General features: G+C 31.7%; 3 protein-coding genes across 8 annotated transcripts; 1 reads left to right on the top strand and 2 right to left on the bottom strand.

Moving 5' to 3' along the window:
* Window positions 1-11717: 11717 nt before the first annotated feature.
* LOC100810216 (uncharacterized) lies at window positions 11718-15423 on the top strand. 5 transcript variants are annotated; one of them, NM_001361898.1, is made up of 4 exons: window positions 11727-11898; window positions 12559-13561; window positions 14812-14848; window positions 15022-15423. In NM_001361898.1, exons 2-3 carry the CDS (start codon window positions 12678-12680, stop codon window positions 14846-14848), a joined length of 921 nt encoding a protein of 306 aa, NP_001348827.1. In that variant the 5' UTR covers window positions 11727-11898; window positions 12559-12677; the 3' UTR covers window positions 15022-15423. The 5 variants fall into 5 exon arrangements, with proteins under 5 accessions (XP_040862369.1, XP_040862367.1, XP_040862368.1 ...); XM_041006435.1 differs by lacking the exon at window positions 14812-14848 and having other exon boundaries at window positions 11718-11898; window positions 12565-13561; window positions 15022-15343; XM_041006433.1 differs by lacking the exon at window positions 15022-15423 and having other exon boundaries at window positions 11718-11898; window positions 14812-14851.
* Window positions 15424-17309: 1886 nt separating this feature from the next.
* LOC100809681 (cytoplasmic 60S subunit biogenesis factor REI1 homolog 1) lies at window positions 17310-20344 on the bottom strand. Its single transcript, XM_003538030.4, has 5 exons — window positions 19992-20344; window positions 18516-19091; window positions 18263-18432; window positions 17936-18148; window positions 17310-17804 (listed from the first exon to the last, which is right to left on the bottom strand). The coding sequence occupies exons 1-5, from the start codon at window positions 20094-20096 to the stop codon at window positions 17645-17647; spliced, it is 1224 nt and encodes a 407-aa protein (XP_003538078.1). The 5' UTR covers window positions 20097-20344; the 3' UTR covers window positions 17310-17644.
* A 1923-nt stretch (window positions 20345-22267) lies between these two features.
* LOC100809141 (cytoplasmic 60S subunit biogenesis factor REI1 homolog 1) lies at window positions 22268-25455 on the bottom strand. 2 transcript variants are annotated; one of them, XM_003538029.5, is made up of 6 exons: window positions 25208-25455; window positions 24944-25083; window positions 23456-24031; window positions 23204-23373; window positions 22877-23089; window positions 22268-22749 (listed from the first exon to the last, which is right to left on the bottom strand). In XM_003538029.5, the coding sequence occupies exons 2-6, from the start codon at window positions 25046-25048 to the stop codon at window positions 22590-22592; spliced, it is 1224 nt and encodes a 407-aa protein (XP_003538077.1). In that variant the 5' UTR covers window positions 25049-25083; window positions 25208-25455; the 3' UTR covers window positions 22268-22589. The 2 variants fall into 2 exon arrangements, with proteins under 2 accessions (XP_003538077.1, XP_006591049.1); XM_006590986.4 differs by having other exon boundaries at window positions 23456-23851.
* Between the last annotated feature and the right edge of the window lie 1759 nt (window positions 25456-27214).

The raw sequence follows: 27214 nt of genomic DNA, 5'->3' as shown, positions 1-27214 counted from the left end.
CCATTTCAGGTCCCAAACAAGAAATCCTAACACAAAAGAGGGAGAACACACAAGAGCTGATAGAAAAGCTTGTCGGAAGAGAGAGCTAAGGCCTGAAATGAGCTCAGGGGCTGACGACAAAGTTGTCGGGACCAGACAGGTCAGCTTTTGACGACGAGGTGACGGCGCGTGGGATCCATTGGGAGCGTGACTACCAGGGGTGGGTCGCACTTTTCGAGGCGAACCTAACCCTGGTCTCGCCAAAAAAAATGGTCGGAGATGATGACGGTTGGCGGTAGTGGATGGCGCGGCGGCAGACAGAACCCGCTCTGTTGCCAACTTGAAGACTGAGGTGAGCTGAGAAATTTCTCACTTTCTCTCTTAGATTTTATTGATTTCAAAATGATACATATATACAAGACACAAGAGAGAAAGAAGGACTATTAACAGTGACAATTCACTGTTGCCTTCTGAATAAAGCTTACCAACTAAGCTAGCAAACATAGATAAATACTAAAATATTTAACACAACAAAACAACCAACAGATAAAGAAGTAGCACATATACTGCTCAAAACGAAAGATCAAAGCCAAAAAAGCACACAGCTAACAGCTTCCTGAATGATTCTCGCTCCCTATGAGCAAAGAATTATTGAAAGGCAAAAAAAAACATAAGAAAACAAAATGACACCAAACTAATTTCGATTGCAAATTACTAACCACAGGACTTGGTCGTGTGGTCCAAATCCCATAACCAACACCAATTTTTTTAATAATTAAAAAATAACACAAGGTTCAAATCATGTTGTAGGCCACCAAGCCAGCTCAAAAACATTCCAGAATCCAAATAATGAAACAAAAACAAAAAACAAGGTTAAAATAAACCCACAGTGGTAATTCTCAAAATCAGAGCACAGAGTTCACAAACAACCAAAATCCAATAAGCAACAGCTTAAAAAAATTAAAATTAAAACCAAGAGCTCTCTCAATCAAAACCCAAACAAGAGCTTGAAAGAAATACCCCTTTTTGAAAGTTGTTGGCAGGTAGGGAGGCAATCTTGAAGAAGTCTCCACAAAAATACAAGGACCTTTGAAGGCGTTACAGATTTCCAGAAATTAGAGATCCAAAAGGGGGCGACGAGCTTCCAGTGCAATGGCGAATGCCGATGACAAGTGCGAAGATGACAAGCTTTGTGCGACAGCCGACGACGAGCGTGAATATGAAGAGAAGGGAAGAGCATGGTGGCCTGTGGCCATGAAGATAAGCTGATCCGTGAAGAGAAGTGACTGAGTGAGATTTTTTAGGGTTGATTCAAGACAACGCCATTTTGGAGCTTTTTTTTATGAAAAAAACCCAGTCCGAGTTTCAAAAACCAGCCAAGTTGTTAGGTTTACACAAAACCAGTCGGGTTTGATCGGGTCATCCCGGGCCAAATGCATGGCTGGTCCAATACCCAAACCAACCTGGTTATGCCACCAGGTCCTGGTTGGACCGGTCCGACCGGCCGGGCCGAATCGGGTTTTCCAACTAATCTAGTAAAAGCATAGCTATGCTAATAGATTCACTAAATTGCATGATGCGTGTAGCTCAGCTAACATTGATCTTTAATAGGAACCAAGAATAAAATTATGGTTTAGAGTGACTTTATACAACTAAAAACAGAGCTTCGAGACAAACATAACAGTCTGCCCTACTTCATACAAAACAAACCCAACATTCCCAACCCCCTCTTTCCAAGCACACCGGCCTCCTAAATATCCCTTTGCATCAAGCAAATTATTTGACTAAAATGCTAACCACCTGCCACCTCAGCTAACTAATACAAGGGAATCAACTAACATTTCCTTAGCAAAGTTAATAAAACCAATAGGACTCACGAGGAACAAGACAATGACATCAGCTTATACATCGCTTAGTGATCATTAAGGATGCAAGATGAAAAAAAAAGTCTCGAAAATGCTTCACGGGGAGTTCAGAAAAGACTTCACTGCAGCATCTCAATTATGTAAGTAAATAATATTACAGTGGCCTGAAGAAAAAGGGATGTGTTCTCATTGCCAATAAAGAGTACACCACAGAACAATGTGAGCAACTGTGATATGCATTTTTTAAATTTACAGTTCTCAATTCATACACAATTGTGAATACCAATAAATCGTAAGATTGAAACCCCCCACTGTTGCCCTGTAACATAACAGACAAAGAGTACATCCTGAACCACTTTGAACCTCTAAATCTGCAAAATCCAATCACAACCACCCCAAACTAGGTAAATAATATTACAAACATGAATTTGAAATGCTCGAGAAAATTAAAAAGCAATAAAATGAACTAGGATAGGTTTAGGGTTTAGGGCTTACCTTGAGAAACCGCAGAAATTGGTGCAAAAGCAGAAATCGCGAGTGAGAGAGCTTGAGTTCGAAGAGCGATAACGAGAATTTCAAGAATGGATCCAAGGAGCGAGCAACTGATTGCCCTTCGTTCGTCGAAAGGGGGTTAGGGTTTCGGTGGAATCAAATATAGTTTTTTGGAGTGAATTTTAGAGAACGTAATCGGTGACTCTGCTGTTGTTGGATGAAGGAAAGAAAAAATAAAACTTACCTCCCAAATCCAAAAATCTATTTTTATTGTTTTAAAAATATGGTAAAAAGTATTTTAATAGCCAGTAAAATATAAACTCAAAATTATCCAAACAAATTTTGAGTTAAAAATATCATTTCAAAACTGAAAATTACCATGCCTTAGTCTTCATTCTATGCTTTTATTTTTTGTACTCAAACTCTTTTTTTGTACTGCTCTTTTTAAATTAGGATTAGGTTTTAAATTTTTATTTATTTCAAAAATAATAACAAGTCTCAATAAGAAATAGTAGATAAATAAAATATATGAAAAATTATTTCCTTCTTATTCTTAAGGGATAAAATACATATTTTTAAAATTATTTTTAATTTATTTATTTAAATAGAAGTAATCATTTTAGGATGGACTAGGATATTAATATTTTCCTTTGCGGTCACGATTAAAGATAGAGTTCGACCAAATCTAGATTGGTTAGGACCCTACATGAACATTTAGATTGGAGCCAATTTACAATTAGAAGTCAAAGGAAAAGTGATAAAGTTTTTCTCAAGCAACACTAACTTATTTGCATGGCCCATTGTTGACATGTCATGAATCAATTATAAGTTCATAAGCAATAGCTAGACCCATTTGCAGAAAGACATTCAAAGATGGACCCATAACATTAAGGAGCCTCTAAAGGCTTTTTAAGAAACTATTAAGGGATTTTCTTCCTGCATCCAACACCATTTCTTCTACACTTAACATATGGAATGAAAAACCAATTTTGTCCTTCATGCATTGATGCTTAAAATGTGAGATACAGATTGGATTGGGATTTCGTCTATCTGCATCATTCGTTCACGCTCACTGCATTTCTCCTCTCATCTTCTTCTCTTCAATCAGTGTTTGATCTTCATTAATCGGTGGTTCATCTTCATTAATTCGCGTGTGCTTGTTGTTGGTGTTCGTCATCGTCTCATTATCGATGTCGTGAGTCGCCATGAGTTCTGTTGTCACCTTCTGTGTTTCTTTTGAGCACATTTTGTTTTGACATTTTCAGGAGAAGCACACATAGAATAGATCAGGGTAGGCATTTCCCGAAGTTTACTCTTTAGAGTCACTATGCTACATACATCAAGCTCTTCAAACCACTTGGATATGGTTTCCATCTCTTCGGTTATGCTGACTTTGGGCTCAGATAAACCTTGGTCTAAAAAACTTAGCCTCCGCCAAAACATATGGATTGTGTCAAGTGGTATGCTACCAAGAACATATCTAGCTAGCTCACATGCACATGGAAGACCATAAGTAGTTCTCATTATACATCCACAACGAGAACTGTCAATGCCAGCATAATTTACACGCTCAAACTCAACAGCAATCTAATTTAACGTATACCTTGATATCGTGCCAATTAGTCTCTTACATAAGGTTACTTTTAAAAAATGTCTGACCACATGTGTGTTTGTCTCAAAAGATGTCTTAATTTCAGTGTGTTGCGGAGTGATCCTATTGTTCATGGTTTCTCAAACACTACATAGGTTTTCAAGGCTATTATGCAATAGTCTCTTTAAGGCCTAATGTGCAGACTCAACCCTGCATTTGAAAAACAAACAATTATTTTTATCCATTGAAGTGTTGTTATTAAAACCAATATACATTTACAATTGTCCTACCTATTAGTTGTTGTGTTTCCTAGATGCATCACCTTATTCGTCTAGGCTTTAACAAATCTTTGTTTGTGGGGAATCAACCATGTTTGTTTGACATAGTTAAAAAACATTGGTCATGGTGAGTAAGCAATTTCAAACTTCATAAGACACTCATTGAACTCTTGCTCGGAAGGACAATCCACCAGACTCCCCCATGTTTCCATGACATAACCCCGTGCATTTTTTTGACCCACAAAGGTTTTACATTTTGCTTTCACATTCTTATCAATGTGAAATTGAGACAAAAAGTTAGTTGCCTCAGGGAAAGTAGTTTTCACTGCATTCATCAATGTTGAATTTCTATTGGTAACAATAACTTGAGGGATTACATCACATCTCAAAAAAATACCTCGAAATAGTTCCAGAGCACAAACAACATTATTTATATGTTTTTCATCCAAATAGGCAAATGGAACTGAAAATGTCATCCAGTAGGTGTCACACCAACAATGTCAAGTAAAGACATCCTGTATTTGTTTGTTTTGTAGGTACTATCTATAAGAAATACCAAATTACAAGCATTGATTAATTTCACTAATCAGAATGACTCCAAAATATATCACATACATCTTCATCCTTCAGCCTATGTCAATGAATATATTAATCGTGTTCAAGAAGCTTCATTACTTGTTGCATTTCACTATTACTGCCTCTAATAGAAGAACGATATGCATATCTTGCATTGTACACTTGCTTCATTGTTGTACAAGTGTTAGCATTGTGCTCCTTCAAAGTGAGAAGAATATTATTTGGTTTCACCATTAACTTTGTCATATCACCAATAATAATCTTCTCATCCTTGGTTAGTCGACCAACATATGGATGTCCAACGAATGACTTAGTCAATGCATGATTATGACTCCCACATATTAACTTCACCATCCACTCTTCACCTCCCAACACTTGTTTCACTCACAGCTTAAAAGGACACCCACATTCTCTAATGTGAGTCATTGTTCATACTAAATCTTTCTTATATTCCCTATATTTTCCTCTCCTCTCACAACCAATTAAAACATATGAGGTTCTTCCTCTCTTTCCAGTATTTGTGTCTGACCTTATTATCATCATCACAAACCAAATATCATACACAATAAAGCGAGTTCAATGCAAAACGTCATCACGGGTAACAAACACCTACAAAAGGGATAATACATGTCTAGTCTTCAAGGAACATTCATTTACTTACTTTAATAAAATACAAAATTATATTAATACCTGAGAAGTATTGAAGACATCAAAATAATCAATTTTTTCAAACACACCTGGTTTTTCTTCATTGTCTTCATTCATATTAACTTCTTCAGACGTTATGTTATGATATCCGTAGGGGGTAGGAATCACAACAAGGTGGATTCAGATTTACAAAACATGAGTGGAAAAATGAAACCAAATCCTATCCCCATTGGATTTTAGCGGGACACATATGGGGTGAAGTGACATACCTAAACCCAAACTCAAACCTGCTTCTCCAAGTCAAGGAAAATCAGGGTGGGGTTGAACAGGTACCAACGGGTTCAATTTTTATTGCCAAGCTTATCCATGGGAATTGAAGATTAAGTCAAAAAATTTTAACAACTCACGCATTTTGTTCAACCAATTCAATTAGACCCCCTTAATCTACAACTACTATTCTACTAAACTATATAAGATTGTGTTTTATTCTATTAGATGATGATATTGATTTCCTCCCAATAATTCAATTAATTAGTGCGGAATTTATATTTATTCTATTTTATTATATTATATTAAATTAATCATTGAATTAAATCTTAAATTATTAGTTGATATGAAAATATTAATTGACTGATTAATATATATATATGTGTGGGGGGGGGGGGGGGGGAGGGAGAGTGAGTTAGTGGATGGAAATTTTGTACTATTATATATTTTTACTTTTTTTAACATATCTTCTTTCCTCTTGTTTTAATTTCTTATTTGATCATAATTTTTCTCATTTTATTATCTCATGACATTCTTTGTTTTCTCTAGGTTTTGATTTGTGTTTTTCCTATATTCTACATATAATCATTATGATCATGTAGTTGACATTCTTTTCTATTTTTATTTTCATTTTTTTGTCATTTGTTATGGAGGTCATGTTATTGATTGATATATATATATATTTGCAGGTATCTAATTGTGGATAATTTTCAAGGTATGATTAGAAAGATATTGTCAAAGTCTCTAACATGTTAAACTTATTTTAATCTGTCCAAATTGATTTTTTTATATTTTTACCTTTATTATTTTTTGGCATTTATCATAATTGCCACAATAAATTTTTTAATAAAAAGGGAAAATTAAATATAAAATTGAGTGGCCAATATTTATTTATTAATTTCAATAAAGTTTAATTTCTTATGAAATTTATTCACTTAAAAATATTCAATGAGTTATTATAAAAAATTACACAAAATTATTTATTAACATTTTTTTACCATACTAAAATTTAAACCTTGCAAATGAAATTATACAAGATTTTATTATTGATGAAAGTATATTTCTCTATGGATATTTATTTATTTTAATAAATTTTCATTTCTTATGACATTTATTCACTAATTTTTTCAATGAACAAGTTATTTTTGGAACTAATTTAATTTAAAATAAAATTAACCATAATAAAATTAAAAACAAAATTGATGTAGGTAAATGACTTAATTTTTGGAATAATTCAAATTAAAAGGAAAGATATAATAATGCATATATATTTATAATTAAAATTTTAAAATAATATAACATGAAATTCATCAAATTGTCAAGTATCAATTCAAACAATTAACATTAATATAATTTATTTTATCCTTCAATTCCAACCAAAATGAGATGATGTTTTTTAATCACAATTTTTTTACCATTTAAACATTTTTAGATGAAATTTAAAGCTTAAAAAAGTAATCATATTGTAATTAAAAAATATTCTCAATTTTGTTATCCCAAAACAAGCTTGCAAACCATAAAATAAATAAACAAATAAAAAAATTAAATTAACCTTTTCTAAAAGAAAATCAAAAGAGAGCATGCATACACCACCAAAGTGAAATAAATCATACCTAGCACAACACCCCAATAATAATATTTTTCTAGAGCACGTGTATATAAAAATATATTTAAATATTTATTGACATATTTAGTGACATATATTTATTAAAATTTAAACTAAATAATTAATACTATATTAAAAGTTCAAAATAATATAAAAATTACTCTTATAAATTATAAAAGAGGAGGAAGCCAATTATATTAATGTAACTTAAGTAACTATTATAATATTTTATAATTTGATATAGAATATGATTTTTATAGATCCATCGATTGAATTATATCTACATATTACCAATATTTTTTATGTGAAATTTTGTTCAAATTAAATAATAATAATAATGATAATAATAATAATAAGAAGAAGAAATTAATCAAACGATTCATATTTTAGTATATATTAAAAAATTTATATCACGTCAATTTTAATTTGTATGAATGAGGTGGTAAATAATTTTGTATTAATATGAATTTTTTTTATATATGATTCAAATGAAAGAAACTTTTAATCTAACAATAGATTTTAAAAAAACATTATCTAATTGAAAGTTATTAAACAGTATAATAATTGATTAAAATTATATCGATATAACTTAATCTCTCTCATTATAAAATATGAGTTTAATACCCCATGCAAAACTAGTTTTTAAAATAAAAGTAGGTTGACTAATGACTCCTTTGATAAGAATTTAATTCTTTATTATTTTTTAGAGTCTTACTTACCATATGTTTAAGATATTAGTTAATGAACACAATGTTATTTATTCTAATATTTTTTTCTATTTTTAATTTTTTAACCTTGCCTACAAACACTAACATTTGTAATTCTTTGAATTGATTAGAAAACAAAAAGCCATCAAGAAATTGACCACCACTATCCTCTAAAAGGTTAACATGAATTGAATGGAACTTTATTTCCAAGAACTTCCTTGCAGTGTGTTTGGTTTGCATTTATATTTCCTATTTTCATTTTCTGAAAATTGTTTTCATTTTTAAAAGATTAGAATTCTGATAACATGTTTGGTTTGACTTTTTGTTTAAAATGATATCCCTTGTCACCGTGTTTTCATTTTACCCAAAATGAAATTTCTGTTTTCAACTGAAAAATATTTTCATTGAAAACGCGATTTTATCCATTTTCTGGTTTGTTTATTTTCAAAAATCCAACCAAAGATATTTTCATCACCATTTTTTTTTAGTGAGAATGAAAACATGAAACAACCAAACCAAACATCCCCTTATTAATGGAACCTTATTTTTTAATATTGTTAAAAAACAAAAAATATTTTGACTTTGACTACTCGATCACCAAACGATTTTTTTTTGTAAAATCTTTTTGCTTTTTTTAAGCAAAATTCATTAGATTAAAATTCAAATCTGAATAAAAATGGTATGAAGACTATCCTAGGTAAGGCTAACATAGATTGAAATCTTACTCATAAAAAAACATTAATAGTAGTATTTAATATTGTTAAATCTATCTCTTCTAAAAATAAAAATGATGTACTTTTAAAAAATAACAATTAATTAAAAAGTCAATCACTTAGATAATATATATAATTAATTATAAAAATTTGTATATTTCGATCATTATTTTATAATTAATAAAAATAACTGCACCTTATCTTTAAAACTACAACTTTTTTTTATCAATATGGTACAATTTGCTTTTTGAATTATTAAATATTTTTTTAAACAAATTACTAATATGAAATAAGTCATATTTTATATATACACGAATAATTTTATAACAATATGCATCAACAAGTTCTAAGAATTATAAATGTTTTTTTTGGCCTGAATAACATTTATATAAAGTATTCATTAACCTTCTTGATAACTAATACTTACCTGGATCTCTCCTTATAATCATAATTTTTCATCCATGAAACTCAAATTTGAGACATTGCTAAAATGAATCTAGTCTAGGTTCACTTGGACCAACAATTTATTTGTAGAATAATAAATATAAAAATTGAAATTGTAAAATATAGAGTAAATAATATATATTAATAATATAATTCAACAAAACTAGCTGAAAAGTTAGTTGATAACTAATAGTTGAAAACTGAAAAACTAGTTTATTAAATTAGGAGTATTCAATAAAGCTAGTTAGTGTAGTTAAAAAAATATAAAAATACAAAAATAATAAAATATGATTTATTAAAAAAAGATAACAAGAAAAATAAATAAATATATTGAGAATAAAAGTGGAAGAAAATATAAAAAAAAACTAAAAATTAGAAATTAACATTTTAAAAATTATACTCCAATTAGCGTTTCAAGCAACATTAGAAGCTATTAAAAAACATTATATACTGAACAAATAAATGAATATTTCAACTAATAAAAAAATTAAAAACTAAACAAACAAATGAATATTTCAACTAATAAAAAAATTAAAAACTAACTAAAATATCATATCGAATATAGTTTATATAAAAAAAAAATTTGTTCTAATTGGTGATGTCAGCGGGTAATCCCATATAAATTCTTCTCAATTAAGTGCAATCAATTTTCTTTTTATTATTTTTATTTTTTAATAAATGCAATCAATTGAAGTATTCATTTTAATTATTTATTATTCTTCATTAAACGCAATCAACTTGAAAATTTGTTCCTATTATTTTATTCTTCTATATTAAAATCAAAATCATGCATGACAATTACTGAATTGTCTAAAAAATTGACTGAATTTAAAAAAATTATGATTTGAATATTGAACCTAATAATGCAAGCATATATTTTGATTCAAACTAATTTATAGTAGTAATTCTTACCATCCATTTTTTTATGGTTAAAACATTCAAAACTAAAACTACAAGTACATATTTTGATTTCTATTAAAACATTCATGATCCGTAAGATTTCTATGATTTGAATATTTTGAAATAATAATAATATAATTTATTTTCATAATTTATATTTATTATCTTTAATATATATTTTATTATTTAATAATTTATAGTATTTATGTATTATAGTGATATATTCATGATAATAAATTATTATTACTTATTAATTATTAATATAAGAAACGGATAAATATAAATTATCAAATAATACTATTATCTTAATTTTTGCACACAATCTCTGATTTGGATTATTAAGTAATACTATTACCTTAAATATAAATCATTTCACAATATGTATGTTGATAATAAATTATTATATTTCTTATATATAATTACCTTGAATACTAACAAGTAACAAATATTTATTATTATTGATTTGAGTTTATAATAATTTTTAAAAAAAATCAATCAATTTCTACATATATTAGTCATAAAAAAATTTGTTAATTTTTTTATATTATTATTTGAAAAAATTGTATACATGATAACTATTACATGTATCAATGGTAAATTTATTTAAAATTTTAGTAACTTTAATTTAAGTATTCTAATTAATATGCTATGGAGTATTCATCGACTTTGCTTATGACTTATCCTGTTAAAGTAAACTCATCATCTTTGTTAATGATTAATCTTCATCAGAGAAACGAGTGAGTCACATTTGTCAATTACTAATACATCCAAAAGACTTGAACCCCGAAACCTTACCTAAGTCGACTTGTGTCTCACTCGATCTAATGACTTGTTGATTCTATTTGTAATAATTTGATCTTATATGATAACTTTAACATAATTAATTAAGTAATTACATTTAAAAATCTATTATAAAATAAAATTTTGTCTCGTGAACATATGTCACTCTTTTTAACGAATATTAGTCATAAAAAAATCATTAGATATTTCATATTAATAACATAATTAAAAAAAATAACAAAAACTAAATTAATTTTTTAAAAGAAAGTAAAAAAGAAACATACAAGACATCACTAAAATAAAACAAATTCTATCAAAGACAACACCTCCTATAATAATCATCATCTTAAAATTGAACTATAGAAAAATATATTTAAATATTTATCACCATACATTTATTAAAATTTAAATTAAATAATTAATAATATATAAAACTTAAAAATAATATAAAAATTACTCTTATAAAATATAAATTTAATGTCCATGTCAGACACTAGATATTAAGCTACTGACACAAATAATTATATTTTTTTGCGAGCCATGAATAATTATGTTAACAATACATAAAAATTATTCTAAAATATAACCTACCCCACTAAATTTTTTAAAATATCTTGATAGTTTCAAAATTGCTTTAGTTTAAGTAACTGAATCCATATCCAAATTAGTATTGTTAGAGTTTAATATTGATATAACAAATTTATTAAAAAAATTATATTATTATTTAATCATAAATCATATTAAGATATAATTTAAAATAAATTTATAATAAAAGTTGTTAAAAATTATTGCAACGATGGATGATTTATTAAATTCTTAAATTCTATTTTATTTTTATTTTGCAAATTATAAAAAGGTAGAAAATGAGGAATTGCACTTTGCGAAGGGTAAGAAAGGAGAGAGAGAAGCTGCGCACCTCTTCATACTAGTGCTGATTGCTGAAACTGCCATCGCTCGCCATTTGCACAAAGATCCCAACAACACTTGAAAGTTGAAACAGAAAAACACCAATCCCTCATCGTACTGTTCCGTTATCAATTCTCGTGTTTAAGGTTTGGTTCCCTTGGACCCTGTATTTTTCAATGTACTTTGATCACTTTTTTCTTTCGAAGTTTGTCTCTTTTTTTGCTTCTTCTTCTTTGGGTCTTTGACTGTTTGCTGGGTCCGCTTCAATTTATGTCTTCTTAGATGTTTGTGTGTGTGTTTTTTTTACCAGTTTTTCCATCCCTTTGGAATACCCTTTATTTTGGATTGGTCAACTTGCTCATTTTTGTATTAATAATGAAAATTGGGTTCTCTATTTTCTTTTTCTTTGAGAAAAAAATTTGGATGTTAGATGAAGGGTTTAATTCCTTATATTTGGTTGGTGGATTTTTTTTTTTTTCATTTGGACCACCTGCTTTATTATCTGGTAAGTTATGTGTCTCAAGATGGGGTTCATTTTGTTTTTCTTTGATGGTGGCTTTTGTGCTATTTTATGTGCAGACAAGTTTTTTTTGGTTTCTTTCCCAAAATTTCAGATTTGGGTGAGATATTGATTATGGAGTTTAACTGGTGTGATCTCTCTTAGATGACACTGTAATGTGGCTTTTGGGTTGTGTCTTTATATCAGTTTGTTGGACAATCAATTAGTATCAGTTTATTAAGTACCTTTGCTATATGATTCTAAACTAGATTTTTTCTGTCTCTTACCATCTTTGGCTGGTTCCAAGATTCAGGACACAATTTGCTTGATACATTTTCAAGTTTTCATCTACATGTTTTGATTTTGAAGAATAAGGAGTATGCAATTGACTACTACAGATATGGTTTTACTATAAGTGGCCTGTATATGGTTTTGGGTCTTGCAAGTGTAAGCAGTATGGAGGATATTCAATTGGATATCAGTTGGGACAACGCTGTCTGTCCCATATGCTTGGATTTTCCTCATAACAGTGTTCTCCTTCAGTGTTCATCTTATGATAAAGGATGTCGTGCTTTTGTTTGTGACACAAATCAATTGCACTCTAATTGTTTGGATCGCTTTAAAAATTCATGTGGCATGCCATCCTCTCCAGCGTCTAATGCAATTTCCACTGAAAGTACTGAAAATAGTGATGATCCTGAGGTATCAAATGGTCAATGCAATCTGACTTGCCCCTTGTGTAGAGGTGAGGTTTCTGGGTGGGTTATAGTTGATAAAGCTCGCATTCATCTTGATGAGAAGAAGCGTTGTTGTGATGAGGTGCGATGCACTTTCATGGGAAGTTACTTGGAGCTACAGACACATGCTCAACTTGAACACCCTCATGCACGTCCATCAAAAATTGATCCTGCCCGCCTGCTTGATTGGGAGAATTTTCAACAATCGTCAGAGATCATAGATGTTTTGAGCACTATTCATTCAGAAATCCCCAGAGGGGTGGTTCTAGGAGATTATGTGATTGAATATGGGGATGATGATGCTAGAGACGAGTTTGAAGGCTTCCCTGGAGATGAGGGCAACTGGTGGACCTCATGTATTCTCTATTTCGACAACTTTAGAAGATCCAGAAATAGAAGAAGGACAAGAGTCAGTCATACAAGAAGGGATAATCGCCGTTTAAGTTATGATACTTCAAATTCTGATGAAGGTTCTGTAGTATCTATGGAGTATGCAGATTATAGGATAGAAGAGATTGATGATGAGATTGTTAGTACTAGTGGCTCTTCAAGGGGTAGCAGTGGTTATCGCAGGTGCATAGACTTTTCCTTCTTTATTCATTTTTGCTCTTACTATACAGTAATATTAATGTCATTTCCATCTCATGCCTTTTACTTTTACTTTACTTTCTAGGTTGTTAAGCTCTGACAATTTCAGTAGAAGACTTTGCAGGCAGAATTTGTTCACTATTTTTTTTTGTATCAGGATAAACAGTTTTCTAGCGCTAAAGCTGTATTTTTCTAAAGCACAACATTCTAAACAATTACTAGTTTCTACTGTTCCTCTTTCAAGATGAACATGATTATGTATCAGTATACACTATACAGTTTACTAGAATCATATTCTTTTTACTATGCTTCGATGTCAATAATCTAACTCGTCATATTAGTGAATGGTGTTTAATGTGCATTACTGTAAAGCATAATATTCTGATTTGAAAAAGAAACATGATCTCACTCATTATTTGCTACCTGATTTATTGTGGTTCATTTCAATGTATATCATACTTAAGAAGTGGTTATAGTTGTAAATTTTGTACTAGTTAGCTTTTGAAAGTTATTATTCAATAGTTCTTTACTTGCTATTGTATTTTAAGAGAATGGTATGGTTTTCTTACTGTTTTTCTTTTTAATGTTGGTCTTAAAAGATACTTCCCTCTGGGCCATTAATGATGAGATTTCATCTGATTCAGTATACACTATACAGCTTACTAGAATCATATTCTTTTTACTATGCTTCGATGTCAATAATCTAACTCGTCATATTAGTGAATGGTGTTTCATGTGCATTACTGTAAAGCATAATATTCTGATTTGAAAAAGAAACATGATCTCACTCATTATTTGCTACCTGATTTATTGTGGTTCATTTCAATGTATATCATACTTAAGAAGTGGTTATAGTTGTAAATTTTGTACTAGTTAGCTTTTGAAAGTTATTATTCAATAGTTCTTTACTTGCTATTGTATTTTAAGAGAATGGTATGGTTTTCTTACTGTTTTTCTTTTTAATGTTGGTCTTAAAAGATACTTCCCTCTGGACCATTAATGATGAGATTTCATCTGATTCAAGTGTTTTGCATGTTCTACCATTTTCGAATTTATTCAATGTGATAAGTAATACGGCTATCGAAGGATTCTATGTGATTGACTATCATAGGAGTGACTTAGTGTATTTGATTTAGAGTTCTGTGGCTATTTGATGTTTGAACTTTGAGTTAGAATGATTTTCTTCAGTTGTCTTCAGAATTTCGGTATCCTTATTTCATTTATGTTATTCACAGATCCCATAGATGCTGTTCCCGCTTTTATGACAATTAGGTATGTGTTGACAGCTTAAGAAGATCCTTTATTGTTAAAGACCCCTGATGGCTTAAACTAACTTACTAACTAATTGTAGATTTCATTCTGGCTAGGAAGTTCACAGTGATGGTGCTGGGGGCTTTTTGTTCCATTACCTTAAAATTACTAATGAACTTTCTCTATGTTTGCAGGCAGCATGTGAATTGAATGAAAGAAAAAGTCAAGGGGGCATGGAAAACATTGTGTTTCACCATGCAAAGATATTACATTTAGCTTGTTTGTTGCTTTTACCATGAGATGTGGTGATTGGAGAACTCTATAAATTTGACAGTTCCTTGTGGTCACATACTCAATTTCTTTTGTTTTTTGGTTTTAGCTTTAAAATCACAGTTTCTGTCTGAATCTAAGGAAGTGTATGCTAGCAATCAGAAGCCTGTTAATTTCCTCATAGGCTAGTGATTTAGCGAGCATTCTGCTGCCAAACTATGGGAATAATGAATTTTTTTAATTTTATTTTCCTTGTACATATGGATATAGCTAATTGATTGTGATATGTTTAGAATACCATAAAGATGACAGTTTCCATGTCACTCCAAAATTATTCTATATTTTGCCCATTTACTGATTGCCCACTTGACTTCATATATGAGGCATTTACAAAATTCTTACATTTGTAACTGCACAATTGTACAAGTGGTTTTTCTGTATGGATTCAATTTGGTTCCACTTGACTTTATGTTGTCAAAATATTTAACAGGACCTTTTCTAAAATTGTGGTCCAAATGTAAGAATTAGTCTTTGCCTCCTGGACGTGGAATATAGAAGTAGAAGATTTCTGAAGACCGAAGATATTTAGGTTTTGTTTGGATAAATTTTTCAATAAACGTTTATACTGATTATGCACAAGTTACAATAAGTTTTTCTTCTTGCACAAAAGAAAAATAAGTTTTTTTTTCTTCTAAAAAAATAATCTTAATCTATGCATGATGTAATTTTAACTTATAATTTTTTTTATTTTTTTCTTATTATTTTATTCTCTTTTCTTACAAAAAAAATAAAATAAACAAGACCATTCAATTTTTTATATAAAGGGTTGGTGCAAATGGTCTATTTAGCATTAGAAGTCATGATTGATTCAATCTGAATACAAAATTCATTTGGGTTAGTTATAATTATGTATTACAAACGAGATTAATCTTTAATCCAGTCGGGTGAAAAACACCTATAATCTCTAATCTGGGAAAAAAAATTATTCATTTTTTATGTTTAGAATGCCAAAGATAGTTTTACAATATTCTGCCGAAGGTTAATAGGTGTAAATTATGGATCTATAAGAGGTGGGATAGTGATTATATAGTGTTTCCTTTCATACCAAAAAAAAAAAGAGACTTCCATCACAGGATATCACATTAATTCTTTATGATATATGAAAATGACGTGACAATCAAATGTTACTATGAAATCCGAATATTCAGAAAGAGATACTGACGCTACGTATTGGATTTCTATTAATTCCCGCTACCTGTGAAGTTAATAGTCTATAATAAAATTTTCACACCAACAATACAAAATCCCCATGACTGACCAAAACTATATACAAAATCCCTAAAGAGAGTAAAGTAATTATTTATAAAAAAAAATCAGTGATTAGAATATGAATGACTACTTATTCCCTTGATTAATGATTTTTCACTTAATAACTATGAAATTTACTGTATCAAGTGATTAATACTCAAGTAAGCAAATCCGATAGAGTTTCCATTTCATATGGGAATCGGAATTTTAACATTCATTTTCGTTCTACTTCATTAAATCAATAAGATTCATGAATACGTAATAAGATCTTGAAAATTTATTACTTCTTAGCTTGTGAAAATAGGAAACTAAATCCATAAGGATTATAAAAACAATATACTATCTAATGTCCCACTTGGGAAGATTTTCGGTTTATTTTTAAAAATCAAAACCAATTTTAGTTTGAATTTTTATTTTCAATTTTCAGTTCGAGATGATAGTCACGGTAAGGATGAGGTTATGAGTGATGATAGTAGTAAAGCGATAGTGTGATTATAGTAACATTAATAATGGTGGTAACAACAGTGACAAAATGGTGTTGCCACCAACCATGTGGTGCTAGGATGAAACAGTGGAAGTGACGGTGATAATGAAAGGATAATGATGTGTTTTTTTAAACTAAAAATCAAATTCACAAAATCTTTTTTCCTGATTTTGAAAATAATGGTAAAATTGAGCCAAAATTGAGTTAAACCATTTAAACTATTTTTGTCAAACATTTTATTTTGAAAATTACATTTGAAAAACAAAAAACTCGCAACCTTCCTAAACAAGGCCTAAATTATTCTCAAGCTTAAACTTGAAAATAAAATGCAATATCTCGAAAGAACAAGAGACTAGTTCAATTCCTCATCTCCCTCTCCAAACAAAAAAAAAAGATCAGAATGCAAAATTGTAATTCCTCTAGGATTAAAATTAAAATTTCCACTCATTATGGTTCCATCGTTTTCAAAAATAAAATAAATATCAACTTCATGCCCCACTCCCCCCAAAAAAAGCACCAACCAGAAAGGTGTCCTTATCATCCAGATGTTGATGAAAACCCTAACGACAAAGAAATAAGTAAAATGCCTAATTCCTCATTGGAAAATATCACGTATATCATGTCACTCTACTACCTTTGATGGATACCTTGTGGATGATTCATGAGATCAAGAAATGAAAAATTATTTCATGAGGAAACCTTATAGAAAAAACTAATACACAGCACCACTCATGTAAAACTATTACCAGTGAGGACTAATATGGTACATTATTTGGCAGGTTCCTGATGACATTACTCTTCATCGCCATCTTGGTACGCATATTGTCCACACCTGACCTATTCATTTCCTTCAGCACTTTCATCCTCACAATCTTCTCCCTTGATTGGATAGTGGTCAAGCCCAGGCTCCTGTACCTGAAAACAAAGAAGAAAAAAAGAAGCATCATCACCACCATGTGTCTATGATTTGCTTGAATGAAATTATGAAACAGAAAATGTCCCTCAGCATTACAAAAGAAATAGAAAACAAGGATAGAAAGGTGGACCTTGAAGCCAATGCAGCAGTGATAGCCATATTTGCTAGTGATGGCCGAGGTTTCTGACGATAATAACGCAAAAATTCACGGGAACCAAGTGTTTTGGTTGATGATCTATCACCAGATTTCGTGGTGATTATGAGCTCGGACCCACCAGCAAGTTCTACATTGTTAGATGCATCACAAGATGCAACAAGCTGCTTGCCTTGATCATCCACATAACTGAACAAAAATAAAGAACATTTGAGATTGGATGTATCAGCAAGCCTTGCAAATTTTATAGGGATAGTTTTTAAAGACAGGTAATTCAAACCATGCAGTTGGAACTAGACTAACCTGCTGCTATAATCATAGAACTCATCTAATTCTACCTCCTCGTCATCATCACCATCACCATAATGCACTTTACAGTGACTTTTTGCCTCCATATGTTTCCTGACTGCTTCCAAGCTGCTGAATGGATAACATCGATCATTGCAGTACAGACACATGTAGTCCCTTTTGACCTAGAAAATGGAAAAAAGCGAAGTTAAGGACCAAACCAAACCTGTTTTTCCTTTTGTTTGGGAGGGGGAACCCAGAAATATACCTTAAGGCCAAGATAGGTGAGGAGGCCTTTTGGATCCTTCAAATACTCAACATCTGGAATGAAGAATCCATGATGCTTGTGCATGTGAACCATGCAGTCTTCTATTGTTTTGTGCTCTTGATCACACATAAAGCAACAAGAGGGGTCTAACTCCTCAAAATCATCATCTTCCTCCATATCAACATTTTCACCATGCTCATTCACATTCAAATCAGTCAAGGACTTTGCAGCACCGTCAACCAAATCCTCTTCAGGATCAACCTCCTCCCATTCATCTTCACTTTCCTCATTTTCAGAGTTATCAACCTCTCTTCTAGGAGGAGGCCTATTCACAACACGTTGTGGAAGTGGCTTAACTATTGCCTTCTCATCTGCTTGACTAGTTCCTTCAGAGGCCCGCATCATATGACCACGTGATTTAAGGTGCTCAGCATGAGCCTTGGAACTTTTATAATCCTTTCCACAAAGACCACAGCAGTAGAGCATGGGAGTTTCACCCAGTTTATTTTTCTCTTGAGCAAGCACAGATTGTCTAGCCAGAAATAGAGCTTCAGTCACCCCAGGAACCCCAGCCACCTATATGCATTTTTTTTAAAAAAAACAGACATTTGTTTAATATTTTCAAGGAAATAAACCAAGTTCTTCAAAAAAAAAATGGATAGTCACCAAATTCTCCCCCTCCTAGACAACGCATGCATGTGAGTACACACATTTAGAAGGATCATGTATAGTGAAATTATGAGAGGAGTATATCTTAATTCTTAGTACAAAGACAGTAAAAATTATTTCAATGCATTCTAATCTTAAAATTATATGGATGAAATTTGCTCCCCTCAAACTTTCATCCTTTACAAGTGATTGTCTGATATAAATTTACCCCCCCCCCACTCTTTCATCTCACTTGATATGCCTCTTTGGTAACAACATCTCCCTCCCAAGTCCCAACATTATAAGACGCTATTTGGATAAACTAAAAAGTAAAATGAATTGAGTTTCTCCCATAACATAAAATCGACTCATGTACTCAACTTTTGTATAAGCTCTCTCATCTAACTTCTCCAAAAGCTGAGATGTATAACTTACAAGAAAAACTCAATTTATTTTAACTTCTTACTTTTTTCACAAGCCTTAAGAAGTTTATTCAAACAGGGTCTAACACCTTATTAATATACCCTCAACAATTACTCTATGAAATGTTCTTAACACAATTGATTTGAAGTTGTTTTTATTCTACACATTCCATAACACAACGCAAAAACAGATCTCTCCAAAGGATTCAACTTGTAAAATAACAATTCTAACTGAGAAACATGAAATAGCAAGGCACATAATTAACGGAGCTAGTTCATTCTTTCAAGGAGGACATAAAAACCTTATTTAATCGCATATCCTCAAACCTCATAAAAAAATTAGGGTTTAACAAAATAAAATAAATAAATCGATTAATTACAAAAAAAGAGAAAAAGGAAAAGGAACCTTGCGCTTGAGATTGTATCGATGCCACTCGGATTTGTAATGGAGCTTTTGCTCTGTGTCATCTTTGAATTCGGTGTTACAAGCGTTGCACGTTAACCCCGGCATGCTTCAAAGGAATGAGAAATGTTTTGCGATGGTTTTGTTGTTGAAACTGAAAAGGCGAATGAAGGAACAGAGTCTATATATATATTTTAGCAAGCAATAGGAATGAATGAGGAATTGTTCTTCGTTCGTACGTTGTCGGCGAAACGAAACGGTGAAGAAGGTTTAGCACTCAGCGCTTGCGTCATTCGTTTGAGACATGTTTAACATTCTATTCGCCCTGTTATTTTTTTTCTTCTTGGCAGTTTCTATATCCACTCCCCCTCTTTCCTTACACACATTTCGTTTTCAATTGTTTTTTCAAAAAACACTTAATAATTAATTTGATCCTTTAATTTATTTTTCATGTTCAATTGACTCCTTTAATTTTTGAAGTGTGCAGCTGAGTCCTTTTATTTGTAAAAATTATCCAATTGGTTCCTTACCATCGGAGTGAGGCTGACATGTTAACTGAGTGTATACATGACTTATTGTTTATATTTTATAACCGTTTTGGACAATTGAGAACCTTCAAGATCAGAGATCTAAGAACCTTTTCAAAAAATTTGGTGCGAATGTAAGAATTGTGTAGTCTTTGCCTTCTTGACGTGGAATATAGAAGTAGAAGATTTTTGAAGGCCGATAATATTTAGGTTTTGTTTGGACAAAATTTTCAATAAACATTTATACTGCTTATGCACAAGTTAAAATAAGTTCTTCTTGCACAAAAGAAAAATAAGTTTTTTCTTCTTCTAAAAAAGCTAATCTTAATCTATGGATGAACTAATTTTAGTTTATAAAAAATCATTTTTCTTATTATTTGGTTCTCTTTTCTTAAAAAAAAAAACAAGACCATTCAATTTTTGACCCTAATGGTTGGTGCAAATATTTATTTAGCGTTAGAATTCGTGTCAGATTAAAAAAATACAAATTTTATTTGGATTAGTAATAGTCATGTACAATGAATGAAATTAACCTTTAATATATTAGATTGAGAGACACTTGTAATCTTTAATTTGGAGAAAAAGTCATTCCTTTTTATGTTTGGAATGCAAAAGATAGTTTACAATATTCTACAATAGGTGTAAATTATGGATTCATAAGAGGTGGGATATTGATTATATGGTGTTTCCTTTCATTAAAAAAAAGAAGAAAGAAACACTTCCATCACGGGACATCACATTAATCCTTTATGATGTATGAAAATGACGTGACAATCAAATGTTACGATGAAATTCGAATATACAGAAAGAGATGTTGGCTCTACGTATTGGATTTCTAGTAATTCCCACTACCTGTGAAGTTATTAGTTTACAACAAAATTGTCACGCCAACAATACAAAATCTCAGTTGCTGACCAAAACCATATACAAAATTAGTGATTATTGATAAAAAGAAATTCAGTGATTAGAATATGAATGACTACTTATTCCCTTGATTAATGATTTTTCACATAATAACTATTCAATTTACTGTCTCAAGTGATTAATACTCAATTAAGCAAATCCAGTAGAGTTTCCATTTCATATCGGAATTGGAATTTTAACATTCAATTTCGTCCTACTTGATTAAATCCATATGGTTTATGCATATGTAACATCTTAAAAATCTGTGACTTCTTAGCTTGTGAAAATAGGAAACTAAATCCATATAATTGTAAAATCGATATACTATCTGAAGTCCCAATTTGGGAAGCTTTTCTGTCTAACTTTAAAAATCAAAACCAATTTTAGTTGAGTTTTTTGATACAATTTTAAGTTCAAAGTGAAGACAATTTGGTAGTGACGACAGGGGTGGGATTGGGAGTGATGATAACTGTGGGATGATAGTGTGATTGTTGTGACATTGATAATGACAACACTAATAGCGACAATGGTGTTGCCAGGGTGGTACGGTGGCGGAGGCAGCAACGGTGATGGAATGGTGATGATGTGTTTTTAAAAACTAAAAACCAAATTAACAAAATTGAATCAAATCATTTAAGCTCCATTTATGCCAAACATGTTTTATTTTGAAATTTCATTTGAAAAACCAAAACCAAAAAACTCAACCTCACCAAACAAGGCCTAAAGTATTATCAAGCTCAAACTCGAAAATAAAATGCAATGTCTCGAAAGAACAAGAGACTAGTTCAATTCCTCATCTCCCTCTCCAAACAAATAAAAAACGATCAGAATGCAAAATTGTAATTCCTCTAGGATTAAAATTAAAATTTCCACTCATTATGGTTCCATCGTTTTCAAAAATAAAATAAATATCAACTTCATGCCCCACTCCCCCCAAAAAAAGCACCAACCAGAAAGGTGTCCTTATCATCCAGATGTTGATGAAAACCCTAACGACAAAGAAATAAGTAAAATGCCTAATTCCTCATTGGAAAATATCATGTATATCATGTCACTCTACTACCTTTGATGGATACCTTGTGGATGATTCATAAGATCAAGAAATGAAAAATTATTTCATAGAAAAAATTAATACACAGCACCACTCATGTAAAACTATTACCAGTGAGGACTAATATGGTACATTCTTTGGCAGGTTCCTGATGACATTACTCTTCATCGCCATCTTAGTACGCATATTGTCCACACCTGACCTATTCATTTCCTTCAGCACTTTCATCCTCACAATCTTCTCCCTTGATTGGATAGTGGTCAAGCCCATGCTCCTGTACCTAAAAATAAAGAAAAAAAGAAGGATCATCAACACCATCTGTCTATGATTCGCTTGAATGAAATTATGAAACATCAAATGTCCCTCAGCATTACAAAGAAATAGAAAACAAGGTTAGAAAGGCGGACCTTGAAGCCAACGCAGCAGTGATAGCCATATTTGCTAGTGATGGCCGAGGTTTTTGACGATAATAACGCAAAAATTCACGGGAACCTAGTGTTTTGGTTGATGATCTTTCACCAGATTTCGTGGTGATTATGAGCTCAGACCCACCAACAAGTTCTACATTGTTAGATGCATCACAAGACGCAACAAGCTGCTTGCCTTGATCATCCACATAACTGAACAAAAATAAAGAACATTTGAGATTGGATGTATCAGCAAGCCTTGCAAATTTTATAGGGATAGTTTTTAAAGATAGGTAATTCAAACCATGCAGTTGGAACTAGACTAACCTGCTGCTATAATCATAGAACTCATCTAATTCTACCTCCTCGTCATCATCACCATCACCATAATGCACTTTACAGTGACTTTTTGCCTCCATATGTTTCCTGACTGCTTCCAAGCTGCTGAATGGATAACATCGATCATTGCAGTACAGACACATGTAGTCCCTTTTGACCTAGAAAATGGAAAAAAGCGAAGTTAAGGACCAAACCAAACCTGTTTTCCTTTTGTTTGGGATGCGGAACGCAGAAATATACCTTAAGGCCAAGATAGGTGAGGAGGCCTTTTGGATCCTTCAAATACTCAACATCAGGAATGAAGAATCCATGATGCTTGTGCATGTGAACCATGCAGTTTTCTATTGATTTGTGCTCTTGATCACACATAAAGCAACAAGAGGGGTCTAACTCCTCAAAATCATCATCTACCTCCATATCAACATTTTCACCATGCTCATTCACATTCAAATCAGTCAAGGACTTTGCAGCACCATCAACCAAATCCTCTTCAGGATCAACCTCCTCCCATTCATCTTCACTTTCCTCATTTTCAGAGTTATCTACCTCTCTCCTAGGAGGAGGCCTATTCACAACACGTTGTGGAAGAGGCTTAACTATTGCCTTCTCATCTGCGTGACTAGTTCCTTCAGAGGCCTGCATCATATGACCACGTGATTTAAGGTGCTCAGCATGAGCCTTAGAACTTTTATAATCCTTTCCACAAAGACCACAGCTGTAGAGCATGGGGGTTTCACCCAGTTTATTTTTCTCTTGAGCAAGCACAGATTGTCTAGCCAGAAATAACGCCTCGGTCACCCCAGGAACCCCAGCCACCTATATGCATTTTATTTTTAAAAAAACAGACATTCATTTAATATTTTCAAGGAAATAAACCAAGTTCTTAAAAAAAAATGGATAGTCACCAAATCCTCCCCCTCCCCAACAAAGCATGCATGTGAGTACACACACATATAGAAGGGTCATGTATAGTGAAAGTATGAGAGGAGTATATCTTAATTCTTAGTACAAAGATGGTAAAAATTATTTCAATGCATTTTAATCTTAGTCATTGATTTCAATTATATGGATGAAATGTGCTTCCCTCAAACTTTCAGCCTTTTCAAGTGATTGTATGATATAAATTTACCCCTCCACTTTCATCTCACTTGATATGCCTCTATGGTAACAACATCTTCCTCCCATGTCCTAATATTATAAGACGCTATTTGGATAAACTAAAAAGTAAAATGAATTGAGTTTCTCCCATAACATAAAATCGACTCATGTACTCAACTTTTGTATAAGCTCTCTCATCTAATTTCTCCAAAAGCTGAGATGTATAACTTACAAGAAAAACTCAATTTTTTTTTAACTTCTTACTTTTTTCACAAGCCTTAAGAAGCTTATTCAAACAGGGCCTAGGACCTTCTTATTAATATACCTTCAACAATAACTCTATGAAATGTTCTTAACACAATTGATTTGAAGTTGTTTCTACTCTACACATTCCATAACACAATACAAAAACAGATCTTTCCACAGGATTCAACTTGTAAAATAACAATTCTAACTGAGAAACATGAAATAGCAAGGCACATAATTAACGAAGCTAGTTCATTCTATCAAGGAGGACATAAAAACCTTATTTAATCGCATATCCTCAAACCTCATAAAAAAAACTAGGGTTTAACAAAATTAAATAAATAAATCGATTAATTATAAAAATAGAGAAAAAGGAAAGAGAACCTTGCGCTTGAGATTGTATCGATGCCACTCGGATTTGTAATGGAGCTTTTGCTCTGTATCATCTTTGAATTCGGTGTTGCAAGCGTTGCACGTTAACCCCGGCATGCTTCAAAGAAATGAACCACTTAGAACCTCTAAATCTGCAAAATCCAGTCACAGCCACCCCAAACTAGGTAAATAATATTACAGACATGAATTTGAAATGCGCGAGAAAATTAAAAAGCAATAAAATGAACTAGGATAGGTTTAGGGTTTAGGGCTTACCTTGAGAAACCGCAGAAATTGGTGCAGAAGCAGAAATCGTGAGCGAGAGAGCTTGAGTTCGAAGAGCGATAACGAGAATTTCAAGAATGGATCCAAGGAGCGAGCAACTGATTGCCCTTCGTTCGTCGAAAGGGGGTTAGGGTTTCGGTGGAATCAAATAGAGTTTTTTGGGAGTGAATTTTAGAGAACGTAATCGGTGACTTTGCTGTTGTTGGATGAAGGAAAGAAAGAATAAAACTTACCTCCCAAATCCTACAATCTATTTTTATTGTTTTAAAAATATGGTAAAAAGTATTTTAACAGCCAGTAAAATATAAACTCAAAATTATCCAAACAAATTTTGAGTTAAAAATATCATTTCAAAACTGAAAATTACCATGCCTTAGTCTTCATTCTATGCTTTTATTTTTTGTACTCAAACTCTTTTTTTGTACTGCTCTTTTTAAATTAGGATTAGGTTTTAAATTTTTATTTATTTCAAAAATAATATCAAGTCTCAATAAGAAATAGTTGATAAATAAAATATATGAAAAATTATTTCCTTCTTATTCTTAAGGGATAAAATACATATTTTTAAAATTATTTTTAATTTATTTATTTAAATAGAAGTAATCATTTTAGGATGGACTAGGATATTAATATTTTCCTTGTGTGTAATTGAACTTGACACGACCTCAAATCTTATTTTAAAGACCAAATAAAATTATAAAACTAAGTCCACAAACACACTTTCCTTATGGAGTCCGCGATCAAAAGAGACAATGTTTGACTTGCTTCTGACCAAGCTTGACATGAGAGAAGACAACATTGATTTGTGGCCATGATTAAAGATAGAGTTCGTCCAAATCTAGATTGGTTAGGACCCTACATGAACATTTAGATTGGAGCCAATTTACAATTAGAAGTCAAAGGAAAAGTGATAAAGTTTTTCTCAAGCAACACTAACTTATTTGCATGGCCCATCGTTGACATGTCATGAATCGATTATAAGTTCATAAGCAATAGCTAAACCCATTTGCACAAAGACATTCAAAGATGGACCCATAACATTAAGGAGCCTCTAAAGGCTTTTTAAGAAACTATTAAGGGATTTTCTTCTTGCATCCAACACCATTTCTTCTACACTCAACAAATGGAATGAAAAACCAATTTTGTCCTTCTTTCATTGATGCTTAAAATGTGAAATACAGATTGGGATTTTGTCTGTCTGCATCATTCATTCACACTCACTGCATTTCTCCTCTCATCTTCTTCTCTTCAATCTATGTTTGATCTTCATTAATCGGTGGTTCATCTTCATCAATCCATGTGTGCTTGTTGTTGGTGTTCACCATCGTCTCGTTATCGCTGTCGTGGGTTCTGTTGTCACCCTCTATTTTTCTTTTGAGCATATTTTGTTTTGACATTTTCAGGAGAAGCACACATAGAATTTAGATCAGGGTAGGCATTTCCCGAAGTTTACTCTTTAGAGCCACTTTGGCACATGCATCAAGCTCTTCAAACCACTTGGATATGGTTTTCATCTCTTCGGTTATGCTGACTTTGGGCTCAGATAAACCTTGGTTTAAAAAACTTAGCCTCCGCCAAAACATATGGATTGTGTCAAGTGGTATGCTACGAAGAACATATCTAGCTAGCTCACATGCACATGGAAGACCATTAAGTAGTTCTCATTATACATCCACAACGAGAACTATCAATGCCAACATAATTTACACGCTCAAACTCAGCAGCAATCTAATTTAATGTATACCTTGATATCATGCCAATTAGTCTCTTGTATAAGGTAACTTTTAAAAAATGTCTGACCATATGTGTGTTTGCCTCAAAAGATGCCTTAATTTCAGTGTGTTGCAGAGTGATCCTGTTATTCATGGCTTCCCAAACACTACATAGGTCTTCAAGGCTATTATGCAATAGTCTCTTTAAGGCCCAATGTGCAGACTCAATCCAGCATTTGAAAAACAAGCAATTATTTTTATCCATTGAAGTGTTGTTATTAAAACC

The sequence above is a fragment of the Glycine max genome, chromosome 11 (genome assembly GCF_000004515.6).
Source record: "Glycine max cultivar Williams 82 chromosome 11, Glycine_max_v4.0, whole genome shotgun sequence".
NCBI lineage: Eukaryota > Viridiplantae > Streptophyta > Magnoliopsida > Fabales > Fabaceae > Glycine > Glycine max.
Note: the sequence above shows the minus strand (reverse complement) of the source record. Positions and strands in the feature narration are given on the sequence as shown.

What these genes read in the sequence shown, in the direction of transcription:
- LOC100810216 (NM_001361898.1), top strand. Translation starts at nt 12,678, where the DNA reads ATGGTTTTGGGTCTTGCAAGTGTAAGCAGTATGGAGGATATTCAATTG. An exon ending in GGTAGCAGTGGTTATCGCAG is followed by an intron (nt 13,562 to 14,811) that starts GTGCATAGACTT and finishes TGTTATTCACAG; the next exon opens with ATCCCATAGATGCTGTTCCC.
- LOC100809681 (XM_003538030.4), bottom strand. Translation starts at nt 20,096, where the DNA reads ATGCCGGGGTTAACGTGCAACGCTTGTAACACCGAATTCAAAGATGAC. An exon ending in TCACCTATCTTGGCCTTAAG is followed by an intron (nt 18,433 to 18,515) that starts GTATATTTCTGG and finishes TCCATTTTCTAG; the next exon opens with GTCAAAAGGGACTACATGTG. An exon ending in ACTGCTGCATTGGCTTCAAG is followed by an intron (nt 17,805 to 17,935) that starts GTCCACCTTTCT and finishes CTTTGTTTTCAG; the next exon opens with GTACAGGAGCCTGGGCTTGA.
- LOC100809141 (XM_003538029.5), bottom strand. Translation starts at nt 25,048, where the DNA reads ATGCCGGGGTTAACGTGCAACGCTTGCAACACCGAATTCAAAGATGAT. An exon ending in GATACAATCTCAAGCGCAAG is followed by an intron (nt 24,032 to 24,943) that starts GTTCTCTTTCCT and finishes AAATGCATATAG; the next exon opens with GTGGCTGGGGTTCCTGGGGT. An exon ending in TTCTATGATTATAGCAGCAG is followed by an intron (nt 23,090 to 23,203) that starts GTTAGTCTAGTT and finishes ATTTTTGTTCAG; the next exon opens with TTATGTGGATGATCAAGGCA.